Source organism: Enhydra lutris, unplaced genomic scaffold, assembly GCF_002288905.1.
Source record: "Enhydra lutris kenyoni isolate GAN:26980312 unplaced genomic scaffold, ASM228890v2 scaffoldscaffold31, whole genome shotgun sequence".
NCBI classification, from domain to species: Eukaryota; Metazoa; Chordata; class Mammalia; order Carnivora; family Mustelidae; genus Enhydra; species Enhydra lutris.
In genome coordinates, this window is record NW_019154115.1 from 22,616,676 (window position 1) to 22,629,371 (window position 12,696).

Sequence of the window (12,696 nt, forward strand, 5' to 3'; positions counted from 1 at the left end):
CAGAGTCCTGGGGAGACCACTGCGGTGGACGGCAGCAGGGATTGGATGGCATGAGGGATCTGCCCGTCCAGATTTCTTGATGTGCCTCACGAAGGTGACCTATCTTCCACGGACCATCAGATGTTTTTGTCCTTTGGCTTCAGTTAGCATGACCAAGAGGAGATGCTGGCAGCAGATGACAGAGAGGAAGAGGAGGGTCATCCTCTGGCTTCCTCCTGGTCAAGTCCCTGTGGGCTGGGTGTACCTCTCCACCAAAGGCCGCAGGGCTTACTGGACAGCCCCCTCTAGTTTCTGCTCCCCGTTCCCTCCTCTTCAGCCTGGGCAGCAGCATTGTTCAGGCTCAGCCTCAGACACAGCATTGTTGCTGCTCAGCCCTTGGCTATTGCACCACCGTCTGTCCAAACCTGTCCTGTTTGGGCTCTGTCCAAACCCTGCCCACACCTCCCTACAGTCTCCCTTTATGCAACTTGCCTCAGTTCTCCAATGTGCTCCCGCTTCCTCTGAGCCCCTGACACATAAGATCAGGAGGTAAAGGTAAGGTAAGGGAGGAGAGAATCTGGATATTTGAGCTTTCCTTAAAATCAGAGAAACACGGGTTGGAAGCCCAGCTAGCTATGCGATCTAGTTATTTACCTTTTCTGCATGTGCTTCCCTCCACTTGCGATGGGGATAAGATCTACCTGGTGGGGTCACGAAGGCGAGACAGTGTCTGTGAGGGCGATAGTACAGCACCTGGCACACAGCAGGTGCTCCATGTGGAGACTCTGCTGTGATTATTACATGTGAGGCACTGTCTGGAGAATGAAATCCATTACTTCATGCTGAAGAGAAAACAGAATGGGATGGTGCTTTGGCGAACTTGTTTCCTGTATCGGATATTTTTAGTTTTGCCTCAAGTTTGCCTTCTCACTCATGCCTGGGTTCGTTGGCTGGGCTTGTGAGAAGGTATGCGTATCTTAGTTTGTGGGGAGGGCAATCGATGGACAGGAGGCAACTGTGACAAGGACACTCAGGAGACTTTGTCCACGTGAAGATGACTTGGGCTTCCGCACTGAGAGTATCAGATAGAAGGGGCAAAGTGGGAAGAGCGACTGAGCTCATGGGGTGCATCTTCTCTCCCCTCCTTCTCCACGAAGTCTGAGATATTCCTCCATTTCATGGGTCAGGGCACTGGGCAACAGCAGATAATCAGCTTTGTATTTGTCCTTCATAGTTTTTAAGAGAAGCAACACATTGTAGGGGTTCCTCACACTGAAAGATGGCCTAGTGGGGAGGGGCTGGAGGCAGAGCGGCAGGTAGAGCAGGCAACAGGAAAGCCACTAAGTTGTGGCAAAACCCGGTAATCACCCTAGGCATTTATCTGGCGCCTTTCTCCCTCTCCAAACACACTGCTTCTTAATCCCTCAGCACAAGGCCGCTGGATGGAGACAGAGGCTTAAAGAAGAGCCACAGCATCCTTGAGGCTACGCAGGGCTCAGTGTGAAAAATAGGAACCAGATGGAAGGAGGCTCTATTTAGCCTGATCTCAAGAGTCTGCTGGACACACTGTGGCTGGCCAATAATAGCTATTGGGAGTGGAGTGGGTGTGGTTAGCATAGGAAAAAATCTAGATCCCGTGGTTTCTGTTTTTACACCTCTTCTCTCTAAATGCTGGGAACTCCAGCTCAGTTTCTCAACACCTGTGGGCAAGGCAGGAGTAGGTTGCTGGAATTTAAGCAATGCTCCCATGTGTGGAGGGCATGGCCTGCAACTGGCAGAATGGCTAGGGGCCTGGATTCCAGAAGAAAATACAATATCCAAGAGTCAGCCTTTCCATTCCCCACTCCATCACTTCCTGTAGCAGGCAGCTCCTAGGCCACCTGGAGAAATGAAGTATAGCATGACTGAAGGGGAAGGGTAAAATAGACATTTTATTATACACAGTAGCAAAAATGGGACAAGAGTTAAATCTAGAGTGATGGTCTTCATATCAATTCTCCAATTTAGAGGCACTCAACCTAAACATCCTCTTCTCAGTCCTGGAGAAATGGATTCTCATGTAGGAGAAAGCTGTGGTCCAGTTCATGAGGGTGATGCCTAATGAATGTCACTTAGTCTCAGTGGAGGGCCAAACCCATTTGGGAAATGTCTCCCAAGGGTAGGAAGGCCATGCTAGATAGGCCCATCAGAAAAATCAGGAATCTCTCAGGCCCACAAGGCAATAAAGGCCATGAAGGCAAAACCAGCGGCTACGCAGCCCCATTTGGCCAGAGGGGCCTCAGGGCCAGCTAGCTCCCGGGGCAGAATTTCCAGGAAGGTGACATACAGAAAGGTGCCGGCTGCCACACCTTCTAACACAGCCTGGGCTAAGCCCTGCCCCGCTTTAGAGTCCCCTTGGGTCACAGCCAGCCCCAGGACTAGGCCCATGGGGGACATGAGAGCTAATGACAGTATGGACAACATGGCCCATCGTGACCTAGTTCCTATTCGCACCAGCCGTAGTCCAACCCCAAACACTACGAGCCCTTTGTGAGCCAGGACAGCAAGACAGAGCTGAATGGTGGTTGCTACTGTTGGCTGCAGCCCCACAGCTAGCCCTTCAAACACTGAGTGAAAGGAGAGCGAGAGCAAGAGGACGAGGGCCCGAAAGGGGCCCTTTGAGGGTGAGGGTGGGGGTCCATGGCTGTGGAGTTCAAGGACATGAGTCCCACCCCACTCCTCCTGCACTGTCGTTCCTCCAGCAGCCCCAGGACAGCACTGCAGTGCCAGCGACTCCAGAAAGAAGACAAAGAAGAAGCCCAGGGAGATGATGAGCTCTCCGTAGGGATACTCCATCTAGGAACAGAAAGAGGGTCTGTGAGGTAGGAAGGGAAGAGAAGCAAGGACACTGGGTGTCCATGGGAGTGGGAGACTAAAGAGAATGGGAAATGTGGGACTATGCCTAGTGAGTAAGAATTGGCCAACTCTTTGCCCCGCTGGCATTCCCTCTGGTCTGTGGCCTTATTCCCATCTGCTTCAGATGCTTCCAGATTGATGCAGCATATTGGGCATAAAGAAGGGCAGGGGAATGAAGCCAAGAGCAGGTATGGACAGCAACGAGAAGAATCCCTGAGGGACTAAGGGACACCAGAGTAATAGGGTTAGTAATATGGGAAAAGAATGTGAGGCATGTCAAAGGGATGGAGAAAGAACAAAAAAGTAAAGCAGAGCTTTTTCTGGGGTTCCACAAACCCAAATGGATTGGGTGGGCTCCTCCTTTCCTCTGTGCTGAGCTGAGGAGCAGAGGGGATCCCTGGTTTCCTCACATACTCCCCTCAAAAGGGTCCGGGAGGTTCTCCTCCCCCACTAGGGAGGGACTGGTGGGAGATACTTACCTGAGCTGAATCAGCATCATCAGAAGCATTTCCCTCCCTTTCTGTCCTGTTCTAGAGAGAGAAAAGCAGAAATCAGGTGGGGAGCAGCTCAGCTTCCTGTCCTGCCCCTTCAGCTCCCTCACTTTCCCTAAAGTCCAATGTGACTGGTGTTCACCATGCCAGAAAGAGTCCTCTTGCTTGTCCTTCCACCCTTGTCCTCAGCTCTGTCATCTTCCCCCCTCATCATTCTGGCCTCACAGCCCTGCTGCTTACCATTTCTGCTGCTCACCTGCATCTTAAACTTCTGGATCTCTGAGTCAATTCCCTCCAGGGCTTCAGCAGTCATGTGCATGAGCCCTGCTCCCAGGAAAACACCAGCAGAGGTGCAGCCCAGGAGGCTGAGGACCCGGCGGTGACGACCTAAGAAAACGAGGAGTTACAATCCAGTTGGCGATGAGATAGAAAAGGTGACAAAAGAGCAAGCATGTGGCACCCAATCTCCCCAGCTTGGGGATGGTGAGAGCCTCGGAGCAAGGCATCAGGATAGGTGACATGGCCATAGTCAGGCTGAGGTTATGGGGCTGGCAGCGGCAGGGCTGTACCTGTGGCGGCATCAATCTGGAACCACTTGAAGCAGATGGGAATAAGGCCACAGACCAGGGTGAGAATCAGCAGGGCAAAGAAGCAGCCAATTTTCACTCCTAGTTGTGGTTCCATCCTTGGGGTACAGGATAAGCAGATGCTTCAGAATAGCAAATGGGAGTTACGATCTTCGAGCAGGAGTGTGGAAGTAGTCAATCAAAGCTGGAGTATCTCCTCTCCCGAGCTCCAGGAGGGCGATGGGATCCTCCTGTTCTGTGTTGCCTCTGCTTGCGTAGCCTTGCATAGCTGACTGGGGCCCTGCCTCAGATTCCCGCCCTCCCCCTACCAGGAGGCCCCTCCCCTGGCTCACGCCTTCCAGAACTGGGAAACCAGAAACTCCAGACTCCCTGCCAGGCACAGCCTGTGCTGTGTGTCTTCTCCTCTTCACTGCCATGACTAATCCAAATGCTGTGGACAGTCTTCTTTCATGCCTGGTGCTGGTCTAATCCAAAATGGGAGTCTATGGAGGTCCTTCCCAGCTGTTTTGTACTGGGAACACCTGGTCCTGCCTTATTTAAGACATTTGATCTAAGACTCCCAAACCTTCTCCACCCCACCCTATGTCTCGTAGGTTGTTATGCTGATATCTGAACCCTACCTTTTCAGAGGGGATTTGGGGCCACCTTTGGGTAGGAGGTGGGGCTGAGAGGTGGTACCGCCACCCGCCACTCTGTGAAAACTAGTAGATGAGGGGCCTCCCCTCTCCTGTAACCCCAGAGAAATAGCTCCAGGCATGGCAATTTCTAGCGGGGAGTTGAGATTTCTAGTATTACAATATTGATGTTGTTCCAACTTTTGACTGTGCCTGTTTCTGGATACATACATAGCTACCACAACTTATGATGGGGTGATGTTCCAATGGGCCCAGCCTAAATTGGAAACCTCCTAGGTTGAAATGCATTTAGTATACATAAGCTACCAATCCTAGCTTCGACTAGCTTTAAATGCGCTCAGAACACTTACATTAGCCCACAGTTGGGCAAAATAATTTAATCAAAGTCTTATTTTGTAATAAAGTGCTGATATCTCATGTAATTTACCACATACTGTCCTGGAAGTGAAAACCAGAATGGTTAGAAGTGTGCCAGCCGTTTACCCTCGTGATGGAGCGATTGCCTGGGCGCTGCGGCCGCCCAGCATCACAAGGGACTATCATACCACGTACTGCTGACCTGAGAGAAGAGCCAAATTCAAAATTCAAAGTCTGGCTTCTACTGAATGTGCCTCACTTTCACATCATCTTAAAGTTGAAAAATTGAAAATCAAGCCACGGTAAGTCAGAACCATGTGTACTGGGGGAGAGGGCCTGAGAATTTTAAGACAAAGAAAGGTTCTCTAGCTCTGAAATAGCAAGGCCTAGCGAAAATCCGAGAAATGAACAAATGGAAGGATCTTGCCTGGAGCTACAGGGGTGGAGATGGAAAATTCAGTCTTGATGGGATCGGCTCTTGAGGAAAATGTATCAGGCAAACCCTGGAGGAGCTGATGAACCCTGAGAAAGACAGAAGGAAGGGAGGGAGAAAAACACAGAGGCTAGGCAGCCCGGCTCCCCTATTTAGGTAGCCCACCAAACAACTGTGACACGTGCCGAGCCAGAGCTCAGAGACTGGGGGCGGCTTTCCCTACTGCCCCAGATTATTTCCTTGGGAAGTCCTGGTCTCTGGTAGAAGCAGTATCTCAAAATCTTGCAACCTGTGTGGGAAGATAAGGCACTGAATATCTGAGAATTCTCTCTGCTATAGGACTGAACATGACAACTGACCTCTGTATCTTTTAGGAATCACAAGATCCATTTCTACTCTTTGAAAACTTTTTATTAGTATTAAAGCCTCAAACCAACATACATAGGGCTGCCAGCACTCCCACCCTGGATACCAGGGAGCTTCAGCCTTGGCAGGCCTAAGTAAGAAAATCCTTGTTACACCTCCTTGTCAACTCCCAGGGGAGTCGTCAGCAGGGGACAGAGGAAGCTCCGACTCTGAAGGCTTGATCACAGGTAAAAGATCTCCCCAGGAGCTGACTCGAGCACAACGATACAAATCCCTATGGAAAAGAGAGGTCAATGTGGGCTGTAGGTTCTTGCCACCTCCCCCTAATTTTGGTCACACTCTTTATACCTGCCATGCTGGCGGGCTGTGATCACAGCATGCTGCATATGTCCATCTGGACAGCACAGGTGACAATGCACATGGCGTGGCCGTTTAAGGACAGGCTGAATGATACGGGGCCAGCGATTAGCCTCCTCTGGAGACCCCCGGGCAAGAATTACCATTGAGAACTTTTCATCTTTTTGCTTCTTCTTGTTCTAAGATAAGGATACAGAGAGACTATTTGGAGAAAAAAGAGATGGTGAAAAAAATTGTGATCCCCCTTCCCCCATCCCTGCAGCCCTTTTCAGATTCTATAAGCCATGTACACCCAGGCCTGCAAACCTCCAGGCTCTTCTCTGACTTCTCTAACTCCTCCCACCTCTGACTCCTTATCATCCTGTTCCCCTAGACTACTTTCTCCCTGCCCTAACATTCCCAGGAAACATACCCAGCTGAAGGGGATGCAGTGGTAAGCTTGAGAAAAGCTACAGGCCAGGGGCTTAGAGGCTGTCAACTGGGGACAGGGAAGTTCATGTGGACACTGTGAACACACAGACAAAAAAACCCAGACAATCATACAGCTGAAAAACAAAGAGTGACAGAGTTAAGAAGGGCTAGGGCAATGGGAACATAGGAGCTGGAGGCAGGGAGAGCCACGGCAACAACTAAGAAAGATACTGAATAGGGACACAAAATAGTAGAGGGTGGCTTAGCTTTACCCTCTCACTTTTCCTGGCCACAGCTGAGTTTACATCTTTGCAGGCTGGGAAAGGCAGAAGTAATACTCACTGGGGCAAAGACAAAGCCAGGTCGAGGGTCCAAAGGTGACTTCTCTTTTCCCTAAAATAAAAAAAAATTAAGCTGGGTCTGAGGGGTCTAGTCTCATAACTCAATCTCTGTACTCAGTAAACTGAGGACTCCTTTAACATTCAATTCTGATAATTATTAACTAGGCTCCTTGAGTTAAGCTGGCTGCTTCACTAATACTCCAAACAAAGAACCTTCTCTTTGTAGTAGGAGAAAAGCAGGAACTTGGCACATAGTATGGTGCTTTCCCTTGTCAGCAACCTCTACTCTCAAAAAGATCCCACTCCAGGACAATTAAATTTATGATTATACACTGGCTCATACTGTCCCCAAAAGATAAGGTTCTTGGCTTAGCAATGCCCTGGATCAGGGGTTGGAGCACTTACTCTTTTTTAAAGGCCTAGAGAGTAGGCAAAATCTGTTTCTGTCCCAACTATTCAACTCTGCTGTTTATAGTATGAAAGCAGCCTTAGACAGGACACCTGGGTGGCTCAGTTGATTGAGCATCTGCCTTCAGCTCAGGTCACGATCCCAGGGTTCTGGGATCGAGTTCCACACCATGCTCCTTGCTCAGCAGGGAGCTTGCTTCTCCCTCTGTCTGCAGCTCCCTCTGCCTGCAGCTCCCCCTGCTTGTGTTCTCTCTCTGACAAACAAAACTCTTAAAAAAAAAAAAAAAGGGCAGCCAGAGACAAGAGACACACCAATAAGCATGGCACATATGAAAATAGGTGGCAGGCCAGATTTGATCCACAGGTCCTGGTTTGCTAATCACTACCCAATATCATAACAACTTTATATGCCTAATATCCTGAGAGTCACCCTTACCATTGTATGACAGAGTCTCTTCAGTCTTAAGGGAGCAGCAGTGACCACTGACAGATGGTGGGACAGGAGTGAAAGAAGGAGAAAGACTCTTACCTTAAGGACGAGGTCCCTGGCATCCATGAGAAGGCAGTGCCCAGCTTTTGTTCCATTCTCTACCAATACCTGTTCACAAAAAAGGAAAATAAGCATAAGCTTTGAATTACATGAAAACATAAATGCTAGCAGCTCTGTAAGAACATTAACAGATGCAGCAGAGGGCCCTAAAGAAAAGGGCCATCCCCACATAAGATGGGAATGGAGAGCCTAAAAGAGGGACAAAGGGATCTATGCATGATAAAAATGGTCAAGAATGAACACAAGTTTTGGAATGCCTAGGTGGCTCAGTCGATTAAGTATCTGCCTTCAGCTCAGGTCATGATCCCAGGGTCCTGGGATGGAGCCCCACCTCCGGCTCTCTGCTCAGTGGGAATCCTGCTTCTCCCTCTGCCTGCCTATCACCCTGCTTGTGTTCTCTCTCTTTGACAAATAAACATATAAAATATTTAAAAACAAAACAAAAAAACACACTTAAAAAAAAGAATAAATGCAAGTTTCGATGGAGAGAAGGAAATGCATGAAACCCATGACACTGCTTTAAAACTTGAAGGGAAAAAGAAATTTCAGCTCACCAGAAAATGATTTGTCTTGCGCCATAGGGTTTGGACTAGTTCAGTGCGGTCAGCCTTGCTGGGAAGCTCACTTAAGGAGAAGGCTGATACCACCACATCGAATTGTACCTGAGAATCAAGAAAAGGAATGTGAGAGACCTGACATCCCCACTCCTGACCCTCCTTCCAAGACCCTAACAAAGCTCTATCCCCTTATATTTCTTTTGTTTTATCTTCTAACACTCAAGGCTGGGTTGCAAAGCTGAAGCCATGGTTTTCCATCTGCCAAATTCCACATTTAACACTCTAAACATTGGCACTTGCCTTGGGTGATACAGGTAGAAACTGTCTGAAGAAGACACCTGGAACATAAGGCTCCCCAGATTCTGAACCACCTGTGGAGTAAAGCAGAGGCGCAGCAACTTTGAGTGTACAGGTATAAACCGAAGTGATCTCTCAATAAGAAATAGGGTCCCAAGGCTAAAGAAAACCACCAGGCACCCGGGTGGCTCAGGTGCTTAAGTGCCCATCTTTGACTCAGGTCATGATCCCAGGGTCCTGGGACTGAGCTCTCTGCCCTGCAACAGGCTCCGTGGTAGGACTCCCTGCTTGGGGGGGAGTCAGTTTCTCCCTCTGCCCCTACCCTGGCTCATATTCTCTCTCTCTCTCTCTCAAATAAATAAAATCTTAAAAACAAAAACAAAAACAACAACAAAGGGCAGGGAAACACTGGGTTGCCTGTCCTGTTTATCTTACCCAACCCCCCCACAGTCCAGCAAAGGCCTCTACAACCCTCTGCTTGACCACAACAGTGGAAAGAAATCAGACTCATCTTTAACTTTCAGCCTTCCTCTACTCCCCAATAAAACAACTTTTTCATTCTCTGCTTAACTCCTTCAACTTTGAAGAAACCCTTCCTTATCTTTTGTCCTCACCTTTCAGTAACTTTTCTGCCAAAACCAACATAGCAGCTGAGCTGTCCACACACAAATATTCACGTAGGCTCTGGCCCCAAGCACTATGAGCAGCCCTAAGATGGCAAAATATAAATCACCATTTCACATGACAAAGAGTCATCCCTACAAGAGATCCCTCTGCCCCCAACCCCAACCCTGGGAAACAGAATATTATCTTAAAATGGTTGGAAAAACTAACAGTGTTATTTTCTTACTTCATTTACTACTCCTTAAAAAAAGGGCAGACTCAAAAGAACTACTTGTAGGTAAAAAAAAATCTTGGTGCTATGCCCTAGACTAAATTCCTTTCCTTTTTTATCTTTCTAAACATGGGTCTTTTTTCACTTAAAGTTTCTTTAAGTTCTGGCCCTAATCCATATACTTTCTTATGCCTTACCTAATCTGAGAGAAGAAACATTCTAGTTCCCAAATTTCCTATTCTCCCTCTGGCTCCCTAGTCTCTTGGAGTGTTATACACATGGCCCTGTAGAGCTAGAGTTGACAGAGACAGTAAGATACTTACCAAGTGACAGAACCAGTACCCGAGCCAAAATCCATTAAGGTTTGAGGCTGGAACTCTGGAACTCGAACCTGGATCTGAAGAAATATGTAACACTCCACAGTAGGGGAAGCAGACCCTTATTTAGGGCCACTATGAATTAGGGGACCATGACAGAGCAGATGAGATGCGAATGTTGAGATATAATGTAAATACTTTATAGACTGGGAACTTCCTAAGACAATGATTTTAAACATTCCTTGGGTCATGAAACCCTTTCAGAGGATAAAGAGAGCCTCTCAAAAAAAAAAAAAAAGGACATGCAATTTCCCAAGAACCATACCCCAGGAGACTACTTTATGTATAAGGGAACTGATGGTAACAGGTTGGAAGCTGAGGGGCTTTCACCTCATGGAATGCCCTGGAGACTGCTGCAAAGCCACCATCCAGTCTTGCTGCCATATATACCAGGCTCAGGCTCTCATTGTAGCTGCCAGAAAAACCAGAGAGTCACACCTACCAGGAAATAACCTCCATCGCATAGTTAACCTTCTAGATTTTTAGGAATGAAATCTTTGGAAAGGGCTCCTCCAGCTCAGTACTTTCACTCCTTAAAAGAGAGAAGTCCTGGGGCACCTGAGTGGCTCAGTGGGTTAAAGCCTCTGCCTTCGGCTCAGGTCATGATCCCAGGGTCCTGGGATCGAGCCCCACATTGGGCTCTCTGCTCGGCAGGGAGCCTGCTTCCTCCTCTCTCTGCCTGCCTCTCTGCCTACTTGGGATCTCTGTCTGTCAAATAAACACAATCTTTAAAAAAAAAAAAAAAAAAAAAAAAAAAGAGAAGTCCTGAGTTACAAACCAGGTAGGCTTTTCAAACAGGAATTGTGTAATAGTACTTCCCCAGTCTCCTCCTAGAGACAAGATTTTTTTTTTTTTTGCAGCCCTTCTAGCCCCGCTTACCTCAGTTCTTGCCAATGGTATGTAGTTTTGCGCAGGGCTCGCAGCACAGCTTCACGAAGTTTCTCCTCCAATTGACCTAACTCTGTGGTGAGAACAAGAACTGAGTGAGGACCTAGGAAGACCAGGGCTCAGATCCAATATCTGAATATGCTGAGATCCATCCTTCCCCTTAAGCAAAATCTCAAAGCTTAAGAAAAAGCCAAATCTAGAGAAAAATTTTGGGTAAGAATAACAGCAACCACCACCATTACCACCAGAATGCATGAGACAGTATTTCGTCTCTACCAGCAGTTTATTCAACAAGATCAAAACCATCCCACAGGCTTTGCTCTCTTTTAAAGGGAAGTGTCTCAAAGATTTAAAAGGACAGGGTAAGGACTATATTTTGTGGATTTCCTCAGGTCCCCCTAAACTTTAGTACGTGACATCTCCAATGTTCCTAGAGGGAAGAAAGGGGTTTCAAAAATCTCATCTCAGGATTGTGTTCAGCTCAGTACTATTTTATCTACTGAGCACCTATGAACCAGGTACTGTGGGAAGCGCAGGGAACACAAGATGAATAAAAGGCAGGTCTGTAGTATTAAGGAGCTCACATTCATGAAAATAACTTGATGAGTTATACTCATTCTCCTATCCTTGAAGACCGTTTCAGTACTGGACAGGGAGCCATACAGGGATTTTATTTCACTTTAATAAAAACTTAAACCATCCTAATCCAATGGATTTGCAGGAAAAAAACCCTAAGACCTAGATTTTGACGGATACTTAAGTACCTTGCTGACCTTTACAAAAGTCCCAAGAGCAACCTCGGAAACTATTCTGTTTTAGCAAGGCATCACTGTAACAAGCAGCTCCGACCAGAAAAATCAAACAGGAAACCGCAGTATCTGTTTGTCACAGACACTCAAACAGATCTGTAAAATTATTCCTTGCTCTTAATTTCCCACCGGTATTTCAATTGGGCCTACTCTTTATTCTTAGGCCCCACCTGGGTTTTCCAGGAATTTCTTCTCAAGATGGACAGCCCGTCTTTGCAACTCCTGAGGCTCTACAGGTAAACGCCGGCTCCACAGATAATTGGTCAGTGCTTGCACCTGCTTCTCCACATTGGGCATCGAGCTCTCTATGGGCCAAAGATGAAACGCATCACTTAATGCAGACCCAGTTTTTGCTTCTCGGGTTTCCGCTTCCCACCGTTACTCACCGAGCAGCAGGAACTGCGCAGCGGCAGCCAGTGCTGGCGGCACCTCTATGCATGGCAGCTGCAAGATGCCGGGGTGCCGGCGATGGGGCGTCTTTCCCAGAAAATCGGAATTGTTATCGACCTGGGATATGCCCGGAACGATGGCAGCGAGCGTCTGCAGGCCAGGAAAGAAAAGCTGATTGCGGGGCAGAGGAAAGGCTCTGGCCTTCTCTAAGGAAGAGGCTATCCCTGAGATCCAGAGTTTCTCCGAGAGCAGGGAAAGCAGACACTCACGCGAGACTGGGGAGCTTCTCCACTGCCGCGGCGCCACCTGCTACATGTCAGCAGATGCCTCAGTCCCCTCACGGTCGCCATGGCACCGGAGGCGAGCAGGAAACGGAAATGATGAGACCCGTGAGGCGCCCGGAGCAGTGTCAGCCAATGAGAAGAGCGAGTGCTTCTAGTAGCCAATAAACAACCGATATATAAATCACCTCGGAGGCTAACGGTACGTGGGTGGCGTTAGGCCTTGGGTTTCTGCGTAAGCAGTCCACGGCGAAGTGGCGTCAAGGTTGTGCGGGGTTTGGTCTCGACGTTCCGAAGTCGAGGGGCGGGGTGGGGACGGGCCCTTTTCTGGGCTCTCTAGAGAAGCGCCATAGACAGGAAAAGACTATTTCCGGATGTATTACCTACCTGCGTTCCTTGCTTCTCTCTCTGGAGAACCTCTAGAAGTCTTGGGATTTTTTTGTCCCTGTGTG

The 12,696-nt window shown here is 48.3% G+C and overlaps 2 protein-coding genes across 4 annotated transcripts; both read right to left on the minus strand.

Annotated features, from left to right (window-relative positions):
* Positions 1–1,892: 1,892 nt before the first annotated feature.
* LOC111153291 (solute carrier family 39 member 2) lies at positions 1,893–4,276 on the minus strand. 2 transcript variants are annotated; one of them, XM_022512224.1, is made up of 4 exons: positions 3,935–4,276; positions 3,622–3,752; positions 3,354–3,404; positions 1,893–2,814 (listed from the first exon to the last, which is right to left on the minus strand). In XM_022512224.1, the coding sequence occupies exons 1-4, from the start codon at positions 4,047–4,049 to the stop codon at positions 2,185–2,187; spliced, it is 927 nt and encodes a 308-aa protein (XP_022367932.1). In that variant the 5' UTR covers positions 4,050–4,276; the 3' UTR covers positions 1,893–2,184. The 2 variants fall into 2 exon arrangements, with proteins under 2 accessions (XP_022367932.1, XP_022367933.1); XM_022512225.1 differs by having other exon boundaries at positions 2,753–2,814; positions 3,354–3,399; positions 3,935–4,066.
* On the minus strand, positions 4,054–12,418 carry LOC111153289 (methyltransferase like 17). 2 transcript variants are annotated; one of them, XM_022512223.1, is made up of 14 exons: positions 12,233–12,418; positions 11,956–12,113; positions 11,744–11,874; positions 10,756–10,837; positions 10,207–10,288; positions 9,823–9,896; positions 9,279–9,373; positions 8,668–8,738; positions 8,365–8,472; positions 7,790–7,858; positions 6,854–6,904; positions 6,513–6,605; positions 6,092–6,279; positions 4,054–6,017 (listed from the first exon to the last, which is right to left on the minus strand). In XM_022512223.1, exons 1-14 carry the CDS (start codon positions 12,311–12,313, stop codon positions 5,906–5,908), a joined length of 1,395 nt encoding a protein of 464 aa, XP_022367931.1. In that variant the 5' UTR covers positions 12,314–12,418; the 3' UTR covers positions 4,054–5,905. The 2 variants fall into 2 exon arrangements, with proteins under 2 accessions (XP_022367931.1, XP_022367930.1); XM_022512222.1 differs by having other exon boundaries at positions 4,055–6,017; positions 11,744–11,878; positions 11,960–12,113; positions 12,233–12,416.
* Between the last annotated feature and the right edge of the window lie 278 nt (positions 12,419–12,696).